We start from the raw sequence: 23,343 nt of genomic DNA on the forward strand, positions 1-23,343 counted from the left end.
TGGACGTGAAGCCAAAGGGGATATTGTGGCCTGTTGGGGAAAGCTTTGGGTGCCCTGGTGAGCATTTATTCCTTATGGAGGAATCCAAGGGAACCAGCCCCTTGGGTGCAGCCATGCTGGCTTCAGGGTTGTGGGCAGAGATTTGCTCATGGCCCCTCAACACCTCCTCCCAGGCCTTCTTGCCCTCCTGAGTCCTCTTCTGGTCTCTTTCCAGAGGGCCAGGCCTGGTCTCCAGGGCCAGGATGCTCAGGACGACTCACCCCTTCCCTAACTGGTCCTTGGTTGCGGGAGGAAGAGGTGAAGATGCCCCAGCATCTTAGGGAAGTGCCGGCCACCCCACCCCCACTCCCACCAGTGTGTAGCTGCAAGAGACACAGCAGTTAGGTGAGAAACCCCTCCAGGTGCTGTTACGGTGTATCAAGGAAAGCCCTCTGGGCGCGTTTTCCCATCTGTACGCAGGCCTCTCACTGCTGTGGCCTCTCCCGTTGCGGAGCACAGGCTCCGGACGCGCAGGCTCAGCGGCCATGGCTCACGGGCCCAGCCGCTCCGCGGCACGTGGGATCCTCCCAGACCGGGGCACGAACCCGTGTCCCCTGCATCAGCAGGCGGACTCCCAACCACTGCGCCACCGGGGAAGCCCATGTTGCTCTATTTCTGACACATGCTGCTCGCCCACCTGGAATTCCCGGGCCCTCCTCTCCTCTCATCTCAGCCCTTCCTGTCTTTGGACAAGTTAACTAGTCTCTCTGGGTCTTTTTCTCCTCATCTGTAATGTGGACATGACAGTACCCACCTCCTGTGAGCCACAGAAGATTCAAGGGATTAATTCATACCAAGTGTTTAGTGCAGGGCCCAACATGCAGCCTTTAGACACATTTCTGCACGGACATGATCCACGTGCAATGACCACAATTAGGTTGCTCAATTAATGGTGGCTACAGTTCTTCTCAAGGCCCAGCCCAAAGCCCTCTTCCTCCAGGAAGCCCTCTCTGACCACCCCAGGCTTAAGTGGGCACTCTGTCTTCTGCTTTCCACTGTCCATCCTTCACTGCTTGTCACATTCTGATGTGCACCCTTTGTGGCCGATACACACCTTGCCCCGACATCTATTGGGAGCTTACCATGTGCCAGGCACAAGTGCTTTACATCTGTTAACTCATTTAACACTCACAACATCCCTATCCCATTTTACAGAGGAGGAAAACAAGACACAGAGAGGTTAAGTAACTTGCCTAAGGTCACACAGCAAGTAAAGTGATGGACCCAGGCCAAGAACCCAGGCAGTCAAACTCCAAAGTCCATGCTTTTACCCTCTACTATAATCAGGCTGATGAACATTTGCCCAGGGCGGGGGGTGGGGGTGGAGGGTGGTAGGATATACACATGACAAGTACCATGGGCTTTGTGGAGTTTCCAGTTTCACTGCTATGCACACTTGGGGCTCTATACCAGGGCTGTGCGTGTGTGGTCATTGCACGTGGATAATGGCTGTGCAGAAATGTGTCTAAAGGCTGCATGTTGTATGCACAGAGAGCTTATACGCCACACTTTCAGAGTGCGTGCACATCTGTACAATGTCTGTGTGTGCACCCGGTGTGTATTTCTGCACGGGGGCGGGGGGGGGTGTTGTAAGAGGGCACGTCACACGCCTTTGTGTAGCTGTCATTCTTCCTTAACAATAGTTAACTACTTGGGAGGGAAGTGGACCAGGACTTACTTCCCTTTCTTTAGAAAATGAGATGCCAGAGCCTGGAGCAGCTGCATGACTAGCACCCTGTGTGCACGTGGAGTATGAACAGCATGTGATCCAAGCACGTACGCACGTGTGTGTAACCGTGTGTGTGCTAAGTACACCCATGCATCTGTGTGTCGACAGTGCCTGGGTGAATGTCCACACAGTACATTGGTAGCTGTATTTGGGTGCACAGAGGTTGTATGTGACCTGGGTGTGATAAATATACGTGCGTATGCAGGCGTGCATGTGTCTGTACTCGGAGAGGTGTATAAGCAGGCACGCGTGAGAGGAAGCGTGGTGGGTGCCGAGACTGCAGAGTGAGACGGACCTGACCTCCGCTCCCGCCTCTGCCGCTGTCCAGCTGTGTGATCTTGGACAAGTTGCTCATCTCCCGAAGCTCAGTGTCTGCCTCATAAAGTGGGACTCAACCTCCCAGCTCAGGAGGGTCGGGAGGATGAGAGGGAACAGACCTGAAGCACAGTAGGCACTGAACATACGTGCGCTATTTAAGGACGTGTTTGTATGCACACGTACGTGTGTGCCACGAAGGTGTGTACGTGGATCTTTGTGTGTTCCCAGGGTACGGAGTATCGGGGGGGTGGGGAGCATAATGGGTGAGCACGGTGTGCTGGGCACACGACGGGTGTGTGCTCAGGCTGCGAGGGGCACAGTGGTGTAATTGCAACGCGTGTGACTGTGTGTGCGCTGTTGCACACAGTGTGTGCATGGGGGGCCGGGCCCCAGGCCCCTGCTTTTGGGAGAGGCTGGAGTTGGGGGGTCTGGCGGGGCGTAGGGGGGTATCTCTGGCTGTCAGGCCCGCGGTGGGTGGGGGCGCCCCCGGCGGCGGTGATGGAGCGCCCCGCTCTCCCGCCAGGGCTGCCAAAATACAGCGAGACAGGGTGTAATTACCGGCACTTACCGCGACCATTACCCCCCTCGCCGCCGCCGCGCGTGACACACGACCCGTCAGCTCGGCGTTCGCACCATTAAGGGGCCTCATTAGCATCCCGGCTCAGAAGCAAAATTACCCTCACTGCTCATTTCAAGATGTCATCAATTTTAATTTAGGGCCCCAAAGATAGTACAAAGGGAAGCCCTCCCTGCCCGCCGCACACGGAAAGGGAGGAGAGGATGGGGGAGGGGTGGGGGGCAGCCAGGCCAAGGTGCGGGGGGAAGGAGGAGAAGGACAGCGGTGGGGCGGGTAGCAGAGGCCCAGCGGGGAGGGGAGGAAAGCGCTGGTCTCCCCCTGCCCCCAGAGAGGTCCCCAGGCTATGGCCTCCGCTGGCGCCCCCTGGGGAGGAAACCGGAAGTGCAGGGACAACCAGGGACAGGGCCCTGACCCACCCGCCCCTCGAGGGCCAACTGGAAGTAAGTCTGGAGCCACACCTTGAGCAAGATGCTGTGCCTGGCATTTCCCTTCAGTTATTCCTTTAATTCCCACAACAGCCTTGGGAGGTAGACATGGCAGTCCCCAGTTACAGAAGGGAAACCGAGGCAGAGAAAGTCTCCCCCACTCCTCTTAACATGGCAAGCCGCGGCACAGCCCACATTTCAACACAGGCCCGTTTAGTCCTGCTGCTCCCTGCCTTCCTGGACCCAAAACCTGTGCCTCGTGGAACAGTCTTCTGGTCAGTGTCTGGGCCCCCCAGCTTCATCTGCTGCCAGTCTCCCCAGCCCTGTGGTCCACCGGCAGCCTTCGCACACTGTGCCTGGAATGCCCCCTCCATCTCCTTGCCAGCCTGGTCCCTCATGATTCAGTTGAATACTGCCTCTGCCTTCCCATAACCCCCTTGCTGAATCATCATGGCTGTTCATGTGCCTGTCTCCTCGCCCCCACCTGCCTGGGGACTGGCTCCTAGAGAGTAGGGACTGTCCCGTATCCACCAGGACATCCCCAGCACCCAGCACAGAGCGGGCTCTAAGGAGTGCTCAAGGTTTGCTGAGGGAATGAATAACCACTATCTCGCAGCCCTCAGGTGGAGGCGGGCTGCTGTCTGGGTGGAAAGGGACCACAGACGTCTCCCCAGCCCACCCTCCATCGCTCAGATGAGCACCTGGGGCTCAAGATGTGGTCGGTGGGCCCTCCAGAAGGGCTATTTCAGTCTGTCCGAGATGGCACAAGAGTGGGCATGCCACAAATGTTTGAGTGATTGAATGATTGAACACATGAATGAATGCACAAGTGGGTGAGAGGCGTGCTCCCCAGGGTGCTTTCAGGGCTCTCCAGTGTCAGAAGTCTTAGCTATTTCCTCTCCAGGCCTCACAGCAACTTGACTTATCAGCTCTCCTGGGACATTTTCACTTTACAAGCAGAGCCTGGGCACGTGCTATGCCCTTAAAGAGCCTCTTTCTTCTGAAAGGGGAACTATACAGGCCAATGGAGATTTTCCAGGAGGCAGGGGGAGCCTTCTCATTATTCCAGCCAGCTCCACCACCCCAGTCTGTCTTAACTCATAATGGGGTTCAGGTCAAGGCCCTGAACCCAGTGGGCCTCGGTTTCTCCAAGTGTAAAGGAGGAGGCCATAACCCACACCGCAGCTTCTCAAGCTATGGCGTGTGGCTCAGCGACCAGGCAGCAGGAGGAGGGCCAGGCTGAGGGCAAAGGGCACTGCCAATCACTGGACCTGCCCCGGCCCAAACCGGGTCCCGCCTGCTACCCACAGCCCCTCCAGCTCCCTGGCCACCTCCAGAGGGAGAGGAGGGGGAAGGACCCCCTTCCTGAGCCCTGAGACAGGGTCCTTGCTTGCGGCAGGCACCACTCCCCGGCCTCACAGAAGACAGATCGCTCCCTTAATCACTCTAGAAAAGAACCCCAAGCCGATATAATATTATAATTAATTAATTCACTAAAAAGGTATTAAATTTCTCTCCCCCCTGAATATTATCTGAATTCATTGACCTTTAGAAAAATCACCCTCTAATTGTAACCAGGTCCAAAAGCATTTGCAGCCCGTCCCTTTTACATTAATAATATCTTCCTGGACTCGGCTCTGGCGGTTTAAATATTGTATAAATTTCACTGCCCCCCTCAGAAAAGAGAGAGCAAAGAAAAAAGATGAGGCTGGAGGAGCCCAAGAGGGGGATGGGGGCTGGACCCTGGGAGGTGAAGGTCTCAGGAGGTGAGGGACAGGAGGTGAATTGAAGGAGCTCTTTCTAGCTGCTCCAGCTGACATGCCAGGTGGCGTGGAGGGGCCTGGGCTCTGAGATGGGGAGGGAGGCATGGGTTGGGAGCAGGAGGGTTAAACTTAGGGTTCGTTGTTAGGAGGCTATGTGGGGGGTGATATCCATAGTGTATCGCTCATCCAAGCCAGTATCTCCAAACAGTGAAGAATTTCTGATTTAAAGGAATGGTGGGTGAAAAATCTACAAACAATAAATGCTGGAGAGGGTGTGGAGAAAAGGCAACCCTCTTGCACTGTTGGTGGGAACGTAAATTGATACAGCCGCTATGAAGAATAGTATGGAGTTTCCTTAAAAAACTAAAAATAGAATTACCATACGAACCAGCAATCCCACTACTGGGCATATACCCTGAGAAACCATAATTCAAAAAGAGTCATGTACCACAATGTTCATTGCAGCTCTATTTACAATAGCCAGGACATGGACGCAACCTAAGTGTCCATCGACAGATGAATGGATAAAGAAGATGTGGCACATATGTACAATGGAATATTAATCAGCCATAAAAAGAAACGAAATTGAGTTATTCGTAGTGAGGTGGATGGACCTAGAGTCTATCACACAGAGTGAAGTAAGTCAGAAAGAGAAAAACAAATATCATATGCTAACACATATATATGGAATCTAAAGGAAAAAAAAAGGTTATGAAGAACCTAGGGGCAGGACAGGAATAAAGATGCAGACGTAGAGAATGGACTTGAGGATACGGGGAGGGGGAAGGGTAAGCTGGGATGAAGTGAGAGAGTGGCATGGACATATATACAGTACCAAATGTAAAATAGATAGCTAGTGGGAAGCAGCCGCATAGCACAGGGAGATCAGCTCGGTGCTTTGTGACCACCTAGAGGGGTGGGATAGGGAGAGTGGCAGGGAGACGCAAGAGAGAGGAGATACGGGGATATATGTATATGTATGGCTAATTCACTTTGTTATACAGCAGAAACTAACACACCATTGTAAGGCAATTATACTCCAATAAAGATGTTGGGGGAAAAAAAAAAAGGAACGGTGGGTGATGGAAACTTGAGAAATTCCAAGAAGGACATACTGAGGTCCTGCTTCTCCCCGCTCCATCCCCACCCCAGGCTTCACTCCACTTCTGGCTTCCCAGACAGCCCTGTCCTACAGATGGTGGAGCAGGCCTTGGAGGAGATGCTGTTGGACGTCCAAGACTTCCCCGTGCTGAGGAGGTGGGTATAAGGAGCCGAGAGCCAGCGCCGCCCCCGGCCTGTCCTCAGCAGGGCCCGGAGTCCACTCTTGGCCTTCTATCTGAACAGGCAGGGAAACGCTCCACAGACGTCAGGGGTAGAAAGCTGACTTCCTGTGTGTACACCCCGGTGAGTGTGTCTATTTTCCTTCATGGGCCTCGGATCCCAACTTCCTCCCAGTACAAGAGGTGAGAAGCCAGCAGCTGGTGGGGGAAGGACAGGCGGATACAGGGGGTGGAGCTGGGGATGGCAGGACCCTCACACCCAGTATACCTGCTTGGCTTTGGGGCTCCACAACCCAAAGGAGCTGCAGCTGCTTGTCCTCCCCCCAACCTGGCTTGGACCCCTTCCCAGACCCCATGACCTTTTCACACTTTGGCTTGTTCTCAAGGCCGTGGGGTTTTCCTCAGTGAAACGAGGGGGTTTCACAGGTGCGTCTCTGCCTTCACACCAGTCCCTCACCCACTCCACCTTTTTACAGTTTCCCCGTCGTGGACCCGACGTCTGGAAAGATGTTGTCTACCAAGTAAAGGGTGTGGATGAAGACTGCATCCTCTTCTTACTTAATCAGAGATGTTCATAACCACCGGTCAGAAGCTGGTGGCCGACGCCATTCCAGCCACAGGCTGAGGGTCATGCAGACCAGTCTCAGATGCACGAACACTTTCTGGTGGTTTGCTGAAATTCTGGAGGTAGCCTCTGGGCCTGCTTGAATCAAACCTGCAGGGCCTGCAGGCACACAGCTTGAAAATCACAATTAAGCTGAGACATCAGCCCCACCCACCCCTGCCAGGGGAGCCGGCAGCTGCCCCCTCCTGGCTCTGTGGCACCCTCCTGTGGGCAGAACCCTCCCCCCCCCCCCCCCCCCCCGCCCCACACTCACTCCCCAGTGCTGCCCCATGGGCTGGCTATCCAGACCCTTCTTCCCAAGCTGCAGGTGGTGGCCAGGCTGAAGGAACCTCGGGGCAGGAGCCTGCAGGAAGGTGCAGGGGGCATACTATGGTCTTGAGGGGCTGCTTGAGGAAGCAGGAGGGCAGCTCTCCACTCCACTGAGTCAGTCCCCAGGGTGATGGGGGAGAACAGATGGGGGTAGGAGAGAGTCCTCAATGGCCTGAAGGATGGCCTTGGGACTTCCACACCGCCATGCCTCCCCCATCAGGTATCTCCCAGCCAGAGTCCAGGACCTGCCCCAGGAGGGGCTGAAAGGGAGGTTCCCAGGCTGTGGGCAGGTCCCGGGCAGTAGGGTGGCGCCTGGAACTGGAAGGAGGTGCCAGCACCTGGGCTGGCTCCAACTCACAAGGTCATCCACGGCTCCATCTGACCTTGAGATTAATCCCCAGCCCAGCCGCCATCAGCACCCACACACCCGGCCCCCTTTCCTTCTCTCCCGCACACGTTAATTGTTCCCTCGTTGATTCAATCTCCCATTCTGCAAGGAGGAAATTGCCCACTTAGCCATTTTCATCCTGGGATTTTTCTTTTTCTTTTTTTTAAATTAGGCCCCTTTTGCCTCATAGGGCCCCATGAGGGGGAAGCCACTTTGGCCTTTGCCTGAAGAGACTGTGGGAAGTCGAGGGAGAACCAGGGAAGGCCCCCAGAGGCCCTGTCCTCCCTCCCTCCCAGAAACCCAGGGCTCAAAAAGCTCCCCCTTCACCCCTCTCTGCCCCAAGCCCGTTTCCCCTTCCTGGGTGAGGTCATAAGGTCCCAGGATCTTGGAGCAGAGGCCCCAGGAACTATTGTGCAGTGAGGGAGCTTTAGCCCAGAGAGAGAAAAGGGTTAGTGGGGACCTGACTGCCTGATGGTGCCGGAGCAGAACCCACACCCTGGGCACCACCCAGCGTCCTGTGCTCCCACCTCCTCCCAAACTGGTTTACATGGTCCCTCTTTCCTCAAACCCATAGAAGGATGTAGCCCCTCACTTCCTAGGGAGCCTGTCCTGCTAGAGACACTAAGTCAGAGGGCAGAGGGCCTTGTCCGCACAGATCAGGCAGCCCACCTACGGAGGGGAAAGAACTGGGGGTGGGAACAGGAGAAACATGCCCCCCATCCCCGGCCAGGAGTAGCCTGGACCCACAGTGCCCAAGAGCAGCAGTTAGGAGCAGTAAACTTGGTTTACAAGCAACGGGGTCTCCCACATCACCCGGGTCAGCGGTCTCAGGCCACAGCTGGAGGTGTGAGACCAGCAGGGCTGTGGCGCCACCTTGTGGCCGCGAGGAGGGACAAGGCCCCCCGGCAGCTCCCGAGCCACCTAAGTAAGGCTAGATCTCCAGCTTCCCATGGGGCAGGGCTGGGGAGCTGGGGAAAACTAGGTGATGGACTCAGTCCCTCCTGCCTGTAGCCCCCTTCCCTGATCCCCATGGGGGCATTTGAACTCTGAATCCAGAAAGGAGCCCACTGGGTTGAATCCTCCCATCTCTGTTGTCCCCAGACCCCCCTCCAAAGAGACAGGACAAACAGGTACAAAGCACAGTGTTTACTAAAGGCACAAAGTGGGGAGACTGGAGGGGAGCTGCTCTTCCAGCAGTGACCCCACTCTAACTTGAACCCAGCGCCTCCTCTTCTGGCCACCCCCGCCCTCACACCACTTGGTGGGGAGAGCTGTTAGCACCAAAGGGGGGTGCGGGGAGTGCCAGGCTGGAGGACGGGCTTGTTGCCATCAGAGTCCAGAAAGGCAGGCCTGGGCACCCCCTGGACCAGTCACTGCCTCCAAGAAGGAACCTCTGGACCCCTGGTCCCAACGAGTCCTCCTTCATCGGTGGGGGGACCAGGCTCAGAAGGTAAGACCTCGTCTTACCTCCAGCACACCCTGTATCCTCCCTCACCCTCATGATTTCACCTCCAGGAGCCGGGCTGAAGGCCTATTTCTGCCCAGCCCCATCAAGAGGGCTGCCCCTGGGTGGGGGGCTTCCGACCCCACGGACTGCCAAGGGCACTAAGCCCAAACAGGGGGCCGACAGGGCGGAGTGAGGCAGGGCAGGGGCTACTTCACACACAAGTACAGGCTGGAGGGTGGGAGGGAGGTGGCCCTGGCTCTCCCACCCCCCAGGCCCACCCCCGTGGCCCAGGTCACAGCACGTCGCCCTCCTCCATGCTGAAGCTGCTCCTACGGCTGCTGGCTTTGGAGGCCTCGGGGGACATGGTGGAGAAGAGAGGGTCCGAGGCCAGTGGTAGCAGTGAGTCGTCCAGGAGCATGAGGTCCAGATCCTTCTTGGACAGGTTGGGGAACGGGGAGCCATGCTCTGGCCCCAGAGGTTCGGGGTAGCCCGGGGGCCCTTCGTTGCCCCCGCCCCCAAAGCTCAGGCTGTGGCTGAAGTCCAGGTGGTGGAATGGGGACGGTGGCTGGGCTGGCTGGGCTGGCGGGGGCAGCTGGGCCTGGGGGGGCAGAGCCGGCAGTGGCTCAGGGTCGGGGACCTCGGCCCCCAGCAGCAGGGCCTCCCCCGGACCCTCCTCGCTGGGTAGCTCCTGCTTCACCACCTGCTGGGCCAGCTCAGCCATGTTCATGCCCGAGGGTGAGGTGGTGGGGAGGCCGTGCACTCGAGCCTGCATCTCCAGCTCCTGCAGGTGCGGCAGACAGAGGCTGGAGGCGCACAGCCGTGGGCACCCGTTGCCCGCCCCCCACCTCCGCTGCAGCCCTTGCCCCTCCCTTTGTGGCACCCAAGACCACAAACTCTCTCAGCTGGGAGGAAGCACAGGGTAGCTCTAGAGTCTAGACCAGTGTTTTTTCAAACTACAAGTCGCAACTCATGAGCGGGTTGGGAAACCACTACAGTGAGCCTTAGACCAGCTCTCTATTTTTTTAATTGAAATAGACTTGCCTAGGTTAGACTAGACGAGAAACTATCAGAATGCACTTCATCTATTAAGGATGAGGGTTCTTTCATGAAACTTTGATTTTTCACTTTGAGTATGGCTATGTGTGCCGGACTGTAATGTGAATTGTATTATCTACCATAAGAAATAGAAGGATTTTAAGCTGTAGTCCAGCTGCCCTTTGTATATAGGTGACCAGCCTCAGGTCCAAAGAGGACAAGAGGCCTTCAACACAGAGCCAGGACTAGGCAGCTCTAGGTGGTAGGATGGACTCTCCCAAGCCTTTGTTCTTTCTCTTGTCCCCTGTGGTGATTCTTAGCATTACCCACCATAAAGTCCCAGCTCTCTGCCTCCCACAGGGGTAGGTTTGCCCTTTCCTGCCCCCTTGACGTTAGGTATAGGCATGTGCTTGCACTGATGGAGGAAATGTGAGCAGAAGGGACAAGTGTCACCCTAAGGGTGACACATGGCTTTAAGAGCCAGCTCTAGATGTGCCTGTCCGTCAGCTTGGGTCCCAGAATGAGGGTCTCACGGAACAGGCCCTCCAACTGACATCTGCTGCTTAAAGCTGCTGGGGATTGTTTGTTACCGAGCTATAACATCCTGACTGATACGTCCTCCCTCCTCATGGGCATCATCCCCATGTCTCCAACTTCAGAAGTATAAGCACTGCCCCTGGGGTCAGGACTCAGGCCAGGGGTCAGGAGTCAGAGCTACCCAAGAAGTCCAAGTTCAGGGGCCAGACCTGGATGCGGAGCCAGAGCTGCTTGTTGGTCATCTCCAGGCGCCGAGAGTGGTTCTCCAGCTCCCGGGACTTCTGCAGGTCCTTCTGCATCCTCCGGATGTAATCAACAGAGGCCTTGAGGATGGTGCCCTTGTTCCAGCGCACATCCCTGTAGGCCAGGCAGAATCAGAGGTGCATGCTCAGGGGAGGGGGCAAGTATTTGCCAGGAGCTTAGTGGGTGGAAGTAAAACCCTGTTCGGAGCTTATGTCGCCTCTCCCAACTTTGCCCCAAACCCCAGATCCAGCCAACCCCTACTTATGAAGGAGGCTGATCTCCATCTGCACAGAACGGGCCTTCCCAGGTAACTGTGGTGCTACCACCCACGTCACTAATCCCAGGAACCAAGCAATTTGAAGCAGCCTCCTTCCCCAGGCCTCCCATTCCTGCCACCAAAACCCACACCCACAGTCATCCTTGACTCTCACTACTCCCGTCCCTGGACCACCTCTGCACCAGTCCTGTGGCCTTGCCAAACTTTCCCAGCATGACTCCTCCTTCAGGAAGTACCCCTGACCCCACCCTCACTTCTGGGACGTCTGCTCCTCTGTCTTGAGCCTTCCTTATTTGGGGGAGGGAGGAATCTTCTTTCCCAAATAGATGATAAGCTCTTTGAGGCAGCAACCAAGGGATTCTCTTCTCAGCCCTTCCCCCTGGCGACCAGCAGGTAATACCTGTGAGCTGCTGCCCTCCCTTCCCTTCCTCCAGGAAACCCACTCACAAGTCGTTGGCCTTGGGGATCAGCATTCCCAGCTCCTTGATGCGGTCATTGATGTTGAACCTCCGTCTCCTTTCAACTAAAAGTAACAAATTCCAGGAGGGGCCATTAGGGGGATGAGGACCCCACCTGGGACGAAGGGTCCAGCCCAAGCAGGGATGCCTTAGTCCTTCTGGGAAGGAATGGGTGACCAACCAAATGGGATTTCTATGGGGGTGAGGGGGTCGGGGGCAGGTCGGACACAGCTAAGGGGGTCAGGCTGTAGCAGGCGAAGCTGCCGGGGGAAGACTCTCTCTCTCCACTGCCCAGAACTCCTTCCCAGACTCCACGTCCTAAAGAAAACAATCTGATAAACTCATTCCCTCTGAAGTGCTGGGAATTTCATGAATATCTCTTCCCTGGAGCGCCTCTCCCACCCCTTCCTAGAAAGGGCTGACGGGAAGAGGGCTGTGCTGAACCCAGTCACACCAGGGCCAGGATTTTAAAGCCTTGGGTAGGGAATCCTTCCTAGAAGCTGTGCAGGTCAGAGAGTGGCTTTTGAGCCAGCCCAGGTGAGGGGAGGAAGAGGGGCTGGGGAGACTCACTGAGGTTGTGATTGTCTTTCTTCTGTCGCTCCTTGGCCAGGGCCCGGCTCTCAGCATCTGGAGAACAGGAGAGGAGAGAGGAGCTGGGAGGGGAAGGGAAGCAGCAGGACTCGGGAGCTGGGGCGCAGGGAAGCAGCGGGCTGGTACCTGTAAGCTCTCGCTTCTGGGTCAGGTCGGCTGGGCAGGAGCTGCTGGTGACGCCCACCAGGGAGGTGGTGACCTGGGGGTCTCCACTGTACACATTTAGGTGACTGCTGGACAGGGGCAGCTGCAGGGTGAGGTGGGGAAGGGTACCCGATGAGCAGCCCCCTGTCTTCGGGGGGCTCTCCCCAGGGCCCATCGTCCCAGGATTCCCCGGGACACTGGGGGAGGCTGTGCTGGGGTCACCCAGGGCAGAGTCCAGAGCTGAATAAGAGGCAGCCCCTGCCCTCAAGGAGCAACCAGCCAGCGCTGGGAAGCAGCTGGAGAGAGAGGAGATAGTGGGTGAGAGGATTTCCCCCAGGGCCTTTGGAAGTCAAGGGGAGGGGCACCTAATCTATTCTGGAGTATCTGGAAGGTTTCCAGAGGGCGTGGTGAGGAAGGGCACTATGGGCTGGGGGATGGCTGAGCAGGGAAGCAGCCTGGACACAGCATGAGGTCAAAAGCACCTCAAGCCCAAGGAGCGCAGTGGTGGCGGGGGAGTGGGGGGAGATCCTGCCGGACGCCGGAGGGCAGGTTCCACTTGCAGAGACCCTGGGACTTGGTGATGAGCAGCCATTGGGGGTTTACACGGGCCCCACAGGGACAGGTTTGAGCTCTGGAAAGATCTTCCCAGTTCCTGCCACACATTCACACAGAGCAAATCACAGGCCCAGAACCCTGCAGGGTACCCTGGCCCCCACTAAAGGGGCCAGACGCTGTGCCCTCCTCCCTGGCCTCCCAGCCCCCGATGCCCCTGCTGGCAGCAGGCTTCCGACCCACTGGCCCCTGCCAACTCCTGATGAGCCCCTGGGCACTGTCACCAGGCAGCGGGGATTGAGGACTGACTCCTTGACTTCCCCCAGCAGCATGGGCTGGGGCCCAAGAGGCAGGAGTGGGCAGCTAAGGTTCAGGGATCTCCAAAAAAAAGGGAAGGGGACGCCTGCAATTCCACCTGCTCAGTGTAAGTACCTGTCCCCCTTGTGCAGAGCTAGCCCCCGATTTCTTGCCTTATCTAATTTTCCCACCAGCCCGTGGGTAGAAGGCATCATCCCAGGGGCTCAGAACACTTAAGGGACTTCCCAGAGTCACAGCCAAAGCCAGAATCGAGGCCGCTTGATTCCAAGCCTGACCCCTTCCCACCTGCCCTGTCACCTCTGCCCAGGAAGCCCAGAGAGCACCAACGCTGCCAGGAGGCTGCCAGAAGGAGGGAACGGAACCAGCCTGAAACCACTCGCCCCTCGGAGTGAGGGACACGGGCCTGTGCTTTCTGGGTCCTGGGCTTGGTAGAAGAGGGGGCCCCATATCTCAGAGAAACTCATCAGCTCCAGGCCTTCCTGGGGCCACACTGCTCCCCTCAGTACCAGTGCCTCCCGCCCCACCTCCGACCCAGGAAGCCTTCCCCAGCCACCTCTCCCCCCAAGCCCCACCACGCACGCAGGCTAAGGCGCACTCTCTGGATTCACAGCTCTGCGGGACCCTGGGCCCTCGTCACATGATTTGATGGAGGTGACTCTCATCTCTGTAGGAGATATTCTAGTTCTCTCCAGGCTCACAGCCGCTGTAGGGCCACTGCCCCTCCCTCTGACACACCCACCCCGCCCTGGCCAGCAATACCGTATTGGGAATCTGAGTTTCGGGATTGATGAAGCCCAGGACGTCGTCCAGACACATAATGTTGTCGATGACATCAAACTGAAAGGGAAAAAATAGTCCATATTGTGGGGTGCCTACTCGGAGAAAGGCAGGGGAAAGGGGGCACTGGGACAGCCACTGACCTGAAGGGACCTTGGTGCCCACCTCACCCCATCTGCTCACCTGGGGGGGAAGGAAACAGACCCAGAGAGACGATGAGCTGTCCAGGTCCCCCAGGCCCCAAGGCCCAGGCCAGGGCTCTTCCCAAGGAGCCAAGTTGGCCAGGCAGATGGCTTTATATACCTTCTGTCAGGACATGGCTTTGCAAGTGTGCTGGGCATTCCTGTATGAGTCTCCTGCTTCTCCCTAGCAGAGGTTTCCAAAGTAGGGGTGTTTCTCCTGGGAGACTGGGTCTCCCTGAGGGCGGGGCCGTGTCTCCCCTCAGACGGGGGCTCCCCGAGGGCGCGGCCGTGTCTCCCCCCAGACCTGGGCTCCCTGAGGGCAGTATCTTGCCTCTGCCATTAGACTAGGAGTCCCAGGAGCACAGCACGTGGCCCCAGCTCTGCTGGTGGCAGGCACCGGCCAGCTCCTCACTCACCTCCCGCTCAGGGTTGGAGCCGATGTGCAGCATGGCCATGGGGCTGTTGGGAGCACTGTTGCCGGCTGAGGACGACAGCACGTGTCCGGCCCGCACGCCCGGGGAGGCGGCTGGCAGGGGCTTTGGGGAGCCCTGAGCAGGGCTGATGTGGGCAGCAAACTTGTTCCCGTAGGTCTCAGACAGGTACTCCCGCACCTTCTGGTCCCGGGACTGCTGCAGGTGGTAGGAGGTGGGGTTCTCCAGGTAGGACTGCACCTGGAGCCGGGAGGAGGTAAAGGGCTCAGGGCGGGGGCTCCAAGGACCGGGGCGAAGGGACAGGGTGGAGCAGGCCTTACCTTCAGCACCTCCCCGGGCACGGGTGGCGGAGACTGGAAGTGGACGGGGGTGTTGATGGCGGGGGTGGGCGGCGCCCCCAGCTGCTGCTGCTGCTGCATGTAATGCACGACGGCCTGCTGCTGCATGCGCTCCCGCTGCTCCTCCTGCTGCGCCTGCTCCCGCATGAGCTGCATGCGGAGCCCGATGCGCGACGCCATGGTGGCCGCTGGCTCCCTGCGGACGGGAGGGGGCAGTGCTGGGAGGCACGGTCCCCTTCAACGTGCGTGGGGTCTTGGGACTTCCCTGGTGGTCCGGTGGCTAGGACTCTGTGCTTCCACTGCAGGGGGCCCGGGTTCCATCCCTGGTCAGGGAATTAAGATCCCCCAAGCCACGCCGTGCAGCCCCAAACAAACAAAAAACGTAACAAAGCGCACGGGGTCTTGGGGAAGGGGCCAGGACAAGGGCAACCGCATTTTACAGGAGAGGGGGAGGGGTTTGCCCAAGGTCACCAAGCAAGTGGATGACAGAGACTTAAACCCAAGTCTGCTGGTTCTTGGGCCAGAGATGGAGACTCCCTCCAGGTCAGCCTCCCAGACTTGAAGTCCACCTTGACTCCTTTCTCTGTCTCATGCCACCTGGTGAGCCTCCAGATCGGGCCTCAAATACACCCTCCTCTGCCACTGCCTCGCTGCCCCAGTGTGAGCCCAGCCCCTGCTATGCCTCACCTGGCTTCCTGAAGGCGCCTCCTAGCGCCAGACTCCCTCCTGCTTGCCCCATGACATTCTACTTGCAACTCAGTAATTAGAGGGGTGCTGTTAAAACCAAAGTTAGATCCTCTCCCTCCTTCGGCTCAGAACTCTCCATGGCTCCTGTTTCACTCAGTGTAAAAACCAAAGTCCTCACCATAAAAGCCCTCTATGATCTGTCCCCACCTCATGATCCCTGTGACCCCATTATCTCTTACTCTCCTCCTTGTTCCATCTGCTCCAGCCACACCCAATCCCTCAGACAGACCAGGCACGTTTCCTACCTCAGGGCCTTTGCACCTGCGCTTCCCTCCGCCTGAGGTGCCCATCCCCCAGACACCACCATGGCTCATTCCTTCACCTCCACCACTCAAGTGGGTCACCTCCTTACAGAGACCTTCCATGACTACCCTATTTAAAACTGCAAACCCCCCACCAGCCCGCCCCCCACTTTATGCTCCTTCCCTGTTTTGTTTCTCCATGTCACTTACCACCATCTTAAATATTACACATTTTTGCTTAGTTATTTCAATTCATTCTCTATCTCTTTGTCAATAGGAATGCAAACTCCCCTGAGGGCAGGCATTTTGTCTGTCTTGCTCACTGCTGTGCCTCAGGCTTCTATGAACATGTGCAGGGAATGGTTACTATTTATGAAGCAGCATTGGCCATACAGCAGCGAGCCAGCTGCAGTCCCTGAGCTCCTGGCATCTACAGGCCAGTAAATGAGAAAGGCAAGTCCTCAGGCCACTGTAACCCTGTACAGGGAGGGCCACTGCAGGGCACCTGGTCCTCCCAAGGCCTAGGGAGAGCTTTCCACCACCCAGCACATCAGCCCTGATCTTTGAAGGGTCTCAGGAGGACAGGGGACTAAGGCCTATTTGGGAAGGGGGCAGGACAGGACAGAATGAGTCTTGCAGCTGGTCGCACTCTGTCCCTAGCCCACTGAGTGACCCTGGGCACATCCCTCCCCCTCTCTGAGCCTCCATCTCCCCATCCACAAGATGAAAACGTTGGACTGGGTGATTTCTAAGGTCCTTCCCAGCTGGGATGGGCTGAGACTCTCTGAGAGGTGCAGGGGCCCTGGGGGTGACCAGATGCCATAAGGTCCTGACAGGGGCTGCAGGGTCCCCTCTCAGCGATATTGCAAGAGGCGGTACAACTTTGTAGTTGAGCAAGTGCTACAAACAGGGCTTGAATCTCAGTTCTGCCACTTCTTTGCTGTGTGACCTTGGGCAAGTCACTTAACTTCTCTGAGCCTCAGTTACCTGACCTGTAAAGAGTTTCAGAAGATTGGTGAGAGCGTTAAATGAAAATAATGTGTCTTCAACAGTGTACAGCACTTGGTAGGCTGAGCGGGTGAGTGATGGATCAGCACAAGATTGGAGGGTCAGCCACAGCGTAGACCAGACGCCAGAGCTGTGCCCAAGGTCCTAAGAATGAGACCAGACCTCTGGGGGTGGCAAAGGAAAGCAGCACAGGCTGACATGTTCTGCCTAATGCCAGACATCAGACTAAGTCAGCATTAGCGGAAGGTACTGGCATATATTCAGTGAAAATCACCGGATCATGGAAATAATAATAATTTGCATCTATCTGAGCATTTACTGTGTGCTGGGCACTGTTCCAAGCACTTTAACCTCAAACAGCCCCATCTGGTAGCTTTGGTTATTATTCTCCTTCTACAGAAAAGGAGAAACAGAAGCACAGGGAGGTTAGGTCTCGGGCAGCGGGGACAGTGCTGGGACCCAATCCCACATTCTGGCTCCCCGGCTCATGATGGGTGAACGTGAAGGGTCTTCAGACCGTCATGTCTCCATTTAGAGCTGGGAAGGCATTTGTCCCAGGTTGGACATCTGGTTGACCCAGGGCCGCCCAAGCCACCTGACCCCGGAGCCAGGGCTGCTCTAATCACCCTGCATCCTGCCCTACAAAGTGGAGCAGCGCTACCCAGCTGGAGGGCTGAGTACTCAGCGGCCCTAACCTTACCTCCCTTCCTCCCTTCCCTGTCCCCGTAGGCCAGGAATTTGTGACGAGGCTGCCTCAGCCCCAGGGGTCTCTCTGCCCAGCTCCCTATGGACAGTTCCCAAGGAGAAAGGAGCAGACACACCCTTTCCCCCCCTCCTCTGTCCTGTAGCAGGGCCACATCTGCAGCCTCCATCTCTGTCCTGTGCTCCTACAGAGGGGTAGCCTGTCTTTGCCTGCACTGCAGCCCTGCAGACCTCACAGGCTCTGACCCCAGCCCAGCTCACTCCCCTCGCAGCTGCACCCCCTGCCCGCTCACAAATGCAGCGAGCCCCTCCCCCTCAGGAACAATCTAACTTCAGTTGGCCCATGGGGGCAGGGGTGGGGTGAGGGTGCAGACACCGAGCCTGGCAGTGCCAGCCGGCACGGGGAGGACTGAGGGAGAACGAGCCCCTTGTTTCTCTCACAAAGGGCTGGGCGCCCATCCTGGGCTGGGCGAGAACATGGGCTCAAGCCTGCTCAGCCTCTCACTGCCTGCACCAGCCTCAGTTTGCTCATTTGTAAAATGGACGCAGGAATCCCTGCCCCACCACCCAGCCGGGGTCTGTGAGAGCCTCCTGGGGGAGGATATTGAATTATGAACCTCAGCTGTCTGTGTATCAAAGAGTGTCACAAGCCTTAGCCTGTCCCCGGTCCTCTGTCAGAAGGTGACTCTCCCACCCCCAATCCTGTTGTCAAAGTTTTCACCCCCCTCGCAGAGCTGCTGCTACCTGCAGAGTCCCAGCCCCCTGCCCTGGCTCCCAGCCTGGGTTGCTCTAAGCGTGGCCAGGTGGGATGGGTGTGGGGTTAAGGGCGGGAGTTGAGGGGTGAGGGGATCCAAGGGCGGATGGGGTGGTCCAAGAGAGACCCTGGGGGTGCTAACACCCCCCCAACCCCCAAGCACTCCTGCTCACTCAAAGCCTAAGGGCCACTCGCAGCCTCCCCCAGTGCCCAGTCTGGTCAGGAAGGGCTGAGAGGAGGAACACGGGAGATCTAAAATGCCCCAGACCCTCCCCACTGTCTGACGTCAGACCCACCAGGCCTGGAAAGGGTCCACCGTGCATGTACTCGGTAACACCGGGAACTCGAGTGCCCACTACGATGCAGACCCTGGGGCTAGGGTGTTTCCCTGAAGAACCTTCGCCCCTGTCCCCTCCTCCTGAGGGGACCAGGGGGTCTGATGCTCCAGAGAATTCCTGCCCCTGCCCAGTAGCATGGAAAACATAGCAGGGGCTTAAGTTGCAGCCGAGGCAATGAGAGCTGCCCCCATCTGTACCCTCAGAGTCCACAGGTCGCCTCTGCTGAGGTTCCCCCAGAGCCTCCCACCTGCCTCTACCTTCCCTAAGCTGTGTCGGGGATCTAGTTTAGTTGTGACCAAAATGGACTTCACAGTCAACAGAGGTGGCCGAAGTGCCTGCTCTGCCCATATTGGCTGGGTGACTTTGGGAAAGCCACTTAACCTCTCTGTGCCTTGGTTTCCTCCCCAGTAAAATGGAGCCAATAATGGCACCTGCCTCTTGGGGTCGTTGTGAGGATTCAAGGAGACACAGTGAGTGTGCAGAACGCACCTAACAGAACAGCCCTTAGGCGCTGATAACGGGTGGCTCCTGGCTCCCCTCCGAAGCTGTGCCCTCCTCTGGTCAGGGGCCTGAGGTGGTTTCACACCAGCCTCCCTCGTCAGTCATTTACGCCTTAGTATGAACAGGCTGGTCAGAACCTTTTCCAAGGGAAGATGTGGACAGAGGGAGGGGAACGATGGGGAGAAATCAGTGGACTCCATGAGGAGACGCAAGGAGAAAGAGGGTCCCAGGACAGAAAGGTCTCAGATATAGGAAAGAAGATCTCAGAGATACAGCACTGAGTGGACAAATCAAACTGCAGAATAAAATGTACAGCCGGAGCCCACTTAGGCAGGAAATGAGTAAATGTGTAGAAAAGACTAGAAGAATCAAGATGCTCTTTGAATCCTTGCCATGGGTCAAGGCTGGGCTGGGTGCTTTTCAACTATTAACTCATCTGTTCCTCACAACAACCCCAAGCAGTGACGACTATTATTGCCTTCAATTTTCAGGGAGAAACTGAGGCCCGGAGAGGTGAAGTCACTGGCCCTAAGTTACACAGCTGGTAAGTAGCAGGAGGGCAATTTGGACCAGGCAGCCTGGTTCACAGCCCCCACGTTTTATCCACTCATCCGGGCACCACCCCCAACACCCAAACTGTTCACTGTGTTACCTCTGGGGAGGGGCAGTAGAGTGGGGAGGGGAAAAGAGGGGTTTTTATAGTTTCTCATTCCACTTTCGAAGACTTAACTCCTAGGATGTGAAGATGCGTTACTTGTGTGATTCTTTTAAAACAAGGGAAAAGGAAGTAGGGCAGCTTCTAGGGGTTTGTGAGGGGCCCAACCTGCTTCCAATCATGTCCGAAGTTGGGTCCCCCCAGCTCCACCTGGAGTCTGGCCCGAGCCCTGCCCTGCTCAGCGTGATGGTTGTGAGGCCAGCTGAGGACCCCCGGTGAGGATACCGAGTGGCCTCTGGAGGCAGAGGCCAGGGTCAGAAGCCACATGCCAGCTGGAGCTGGAGGGCCAGGACCCAGGGCCTAACTCAGTTTCCACTACAGCCCTGACACAAGCCTTCGGAGGGGACATGATTTTCATGGAGGGCCCCCCAAAAAGCCCTGAGCCGAGGCACCTCCCTTCAATTAATTGTGGGGCCTGAACTGCCCTGGGGATTTTTCTGCCTTCCAGATGATCCTTTAAAAATACGAGCAGAGGGCTTCCCTGGTGGCGCAGTGGTTCGTGCCCCGGTCCGGGAAGATCCCACATGCCGCGGAGCGGCTGGGCCCGTGAGCCATGGCCGCTGAGCCTGCGCGTCTGGAGCCTGTGCTCCGCAACGGGAGAGGCCACAACAGTGAGAGGCCCGCGTACCGCAAAAAAAAAAAAAAAAAAAAATACGAGCAGGAAGCAGAAAATACATAGTCGCCGCCATGAGCCAGCAACTCCCTTCCTAAGTATCTGCCCAGCAGAAAACCATCCATGTGGGCACCAGAGGACACGGACCGGAAAGTTCACAGCAGCGCTATACATAGTGGCCAAAACTGGACACCACCCAAACGTCCATCAGCAGGAAGATGGATAAAGAAGTTGTGGTACCTCCATGCCCTGGAACGCTGCTCAGTGATGGAAGTGAACCAACTACTGCTACACACAACTCAGATGACTCCTGCAGACATAATAGCAAACAAAAGAAGGCAAACACGCACACAGCACGATCGATGTATAGACGGTTCAAAAACGGGGGAAACGAATCTTGCGTGTTAGAAGTTAGGATCCTGGTTACTCTTGCAGGGGGAGTGACAGGGAGGTGGCACAGGACAGCCTGGGGTGGGTGTGGGGACTAGGAATGTTCTGTAATTTGATGCCGGGGTTGGCGACACGGGAGTGTCCAGTTTATGAAAATACATCCAGATGCTCACTCAATAGTCTGTACACTTTCCTGTAGGTGTGTCCTACTTTCACTAAAATTGTACGTAAGAATGAGGGCAGACCTTAAAGAATGTAAAAGAAAAGTTGAATGAATTACCCTCTCCCCTCCCCCACCCAAGTGTGGCTACAACTTTAAAATGCCTTTGGTACCAGGCAGCTTCAATGCAACTACCGGAATGTAGCTTGGTACATCCTCTTTGGAAGAGCAGTTTGGCAATATGTATCAAAGCCTGAAAAAATATCCACTAGCCTGAGGAAGAAATCTCAAATGCAGAAAAGGCTTTTTATGCATAAAGATGCCCATCACACTATATAGCGAAAAATAAAAAATAATCTCAATGTCCAGCAATAGGACGGTTAAATTATGTTGTGTTCAGGAATTCCCTGACCATTCGGTGGTTAGGACTCTGCGCTCCCACTGCTGAGGGCCCAGGTTCAATTCCTGGTTGGGGATCTAAGATCCCGCAAGCCACGCAGTCCAAAAAAAAAAAAATTATGTCGTGTTCCTCCTCATCAAATGTTGTATTTACAACAAGTAACACAGGGATATGGCAAGTGACAAAAAGTAGGATGCAAAATTGTATATAAAATCTGATCATCATGTACAAATATGTGTAGAAAAACCTCTTGGGAGGAAATATACTAAAATATTGCTGACTTCTTTGGATGATGTAATCGTGAGTGATTTTTTTTCTTTTTTGTTTTTTTTTTTTGTTTTTGCAGTACGCAGGCCTCTCACTGCTGTGGCCTCTCCCGTCGCGGAGTACAGGCTCCGGACGCGCAGGCTCAGCGGCTATGGCTGATGGGCCCAGCCGCTCCGTGGCATGTGGGATCTTCCCGGACCGGGGTACGAATCCGTGTCTCCTGCATCGGCAGGTGGACTCTCAACCACTGCGCCACCAGGGAAGCCCGATTTTTTTTCTTTTTACCTGTGGAATATTCTTCTTTTTCTCTAATGAAAATGTATATCTTTCTTTTTTTTAATTAATTATTTGTTTGGCTGTGTCGGGTCTTAGTTGCGGCGTGTGGGCTTCTCTCCAGCTGTGGCGTGCGGGCTGTAGAGCACGCAGGCTTAGTTTCCCCGAGGCATGTGGGATCTTAGTTCCCCAACCAGGGATCAAACCCACGTCCCCTGCATTGGAAGGCAGATTCTTGACCACTGGACCACCAGGGAAGTCCCTGTATATCTTTCTAATGAGGGAAAATATTTTATACTAATGCTTATGGAGTACTTACTATGCACCAGGTATGGTTCAAAGCACCTTATTTAATTATCACAATCACTTCACGACATGAATACCAGTACTGTCCCCCTCACACACACAGATGAGGAAACAGGCACAAAGAGGTTGTCACTTGCCAAAGGTCACAGAGCTAATAAGTGGCGAGGCTGGACGCTGGCAGTCTGGCTCCACCACCCTAGTCCTGGGACTTAAGAGTTTGGCCTTGGTCCTGAACTTGGGACAAGGTAGCCACATTTTATTTTAGGGATTTCCACTGAAGATGCGCCTCTCCCCCCGCCCCCCACCAATCAAAGTGTTTCAGCAGCTGATCTCTTTCATTCTAGCTCAGGGGGCCAGAGGGTGCCCAGGATGAGGGAATGGTCTGGAATCCCCAAACACAAGCAGAAAAAATTCTGCCCTCCCTCAAAGGGCAGAGATAATTTCCTGTATTCCCAGAAAAAAACATATGTCTGGCGGCTGAAACAACAAAGTGTGGAAGCTCAGAGGCCGGGATGCTTGGTTAAGCCGTTTATCACATTCTGCACCTCTGTGGTAGGAAGAAGTTTTCTTCTGACCCAGTCTGTTACAAACTACCAGTTGTGTGGGAGCTGCCCAGTCGTGGCCGAGGGGAAATCAAACCAACCACTAAAGGAAGGCCTCCTGAACAGGTGCCGAGGCTCCCGGAAGCAGGGCGAAGGACCCCGAGACCTCCTGGGTAACCTTTCGGCCTTGGGAAGGGAAGAGAGGGGAAGATTCCAGGTCTGGGGTTTGTTTTATCTGCTCTGAGCCCCCTCTGGCCGAGGATGTGGCAAAGGAAGGCCTGATGAACTAGGAAACGGAACAAGAATGTCCACGCAACCCCCTCGCCTTAGGACAGGGCCGTTCCAAATTACCAAGGCAGTCACGGGTCCCTGCAGGGCCTGGCGGGCATCAGTTGGGCCAAACCCGAAGAGAGCTAAGGGTAGGGAGGTGTCATAAGATCCCCAGGAGCCAGCACGCCTTCCCACAAGATGCTATGGGAACTTGGCATCAGAATGCTTGGGGATGAATCCCAGACTTGGGCCTGACTCAGTGTCTGAGCCTAGCCTCAGCCTTTCCAACACTCAACTGGGACTTACCAGTTGGGGAACCTCTCCCAGAGAGC

The 23,343-nt window shown here is 56.1% G+C and overlaps 1 protein-coding gene across 1 annotated transcript in view; it reads right to left on the reverse strand.

The window, feature by feature from the left end:
- Positions 1-8,584: 8,584 nt before the first annotated feature.
- TFEB (transcription factor EB) overlaps positions 8,585-23,343 on the reverse strand; it is a 47,790-nt gene continuing 33,031 nt past the window's right edge. Inside the window, 10 exon segments of the mRNA XM_032648575.1 lie at positions 8,585-9,681; positions 10,682-10,829; positions 11,440-11,515; positions 12,021-12,077; positions 12,168-12,288; positions 13,815-13,892; positions 14,431-14,477; positions 14,480-14,561; positions 14,563-14,685; positions 14,766-14,979. Of these exon segments, the coding sequence (XP_032504466.1) occupies positions 9,193-9,681; positions 10,682-10,829; positions 11,440-11,515; positions 12,021-12,077; positions 12,168-12,288; positions 13,815-13,892; positions 14,431-14,477; positions 14,480-14,561; positions 14,563-14,685; positions 14,766-14,963 (1,419 nt within the window). The 5' untranslated portion in view covers positions 14,964-14,979 and the 3' untranslated portion in view covers positions 8,585-9,192.

This window comes from Phocoena sinus, chromosome 11, assembly GCF_008692025.1.
Source record: "Phocoena sinus isolate mPhoSin1 chromosome 11, mPhoSin1.pri, whole genome shotgun sequence".
NCBI lineage: Eukaryota > Metazoa > Chordata > Mammalia > Artiodactyla > Phocoenidae > Phocoena > Phocoena sinus.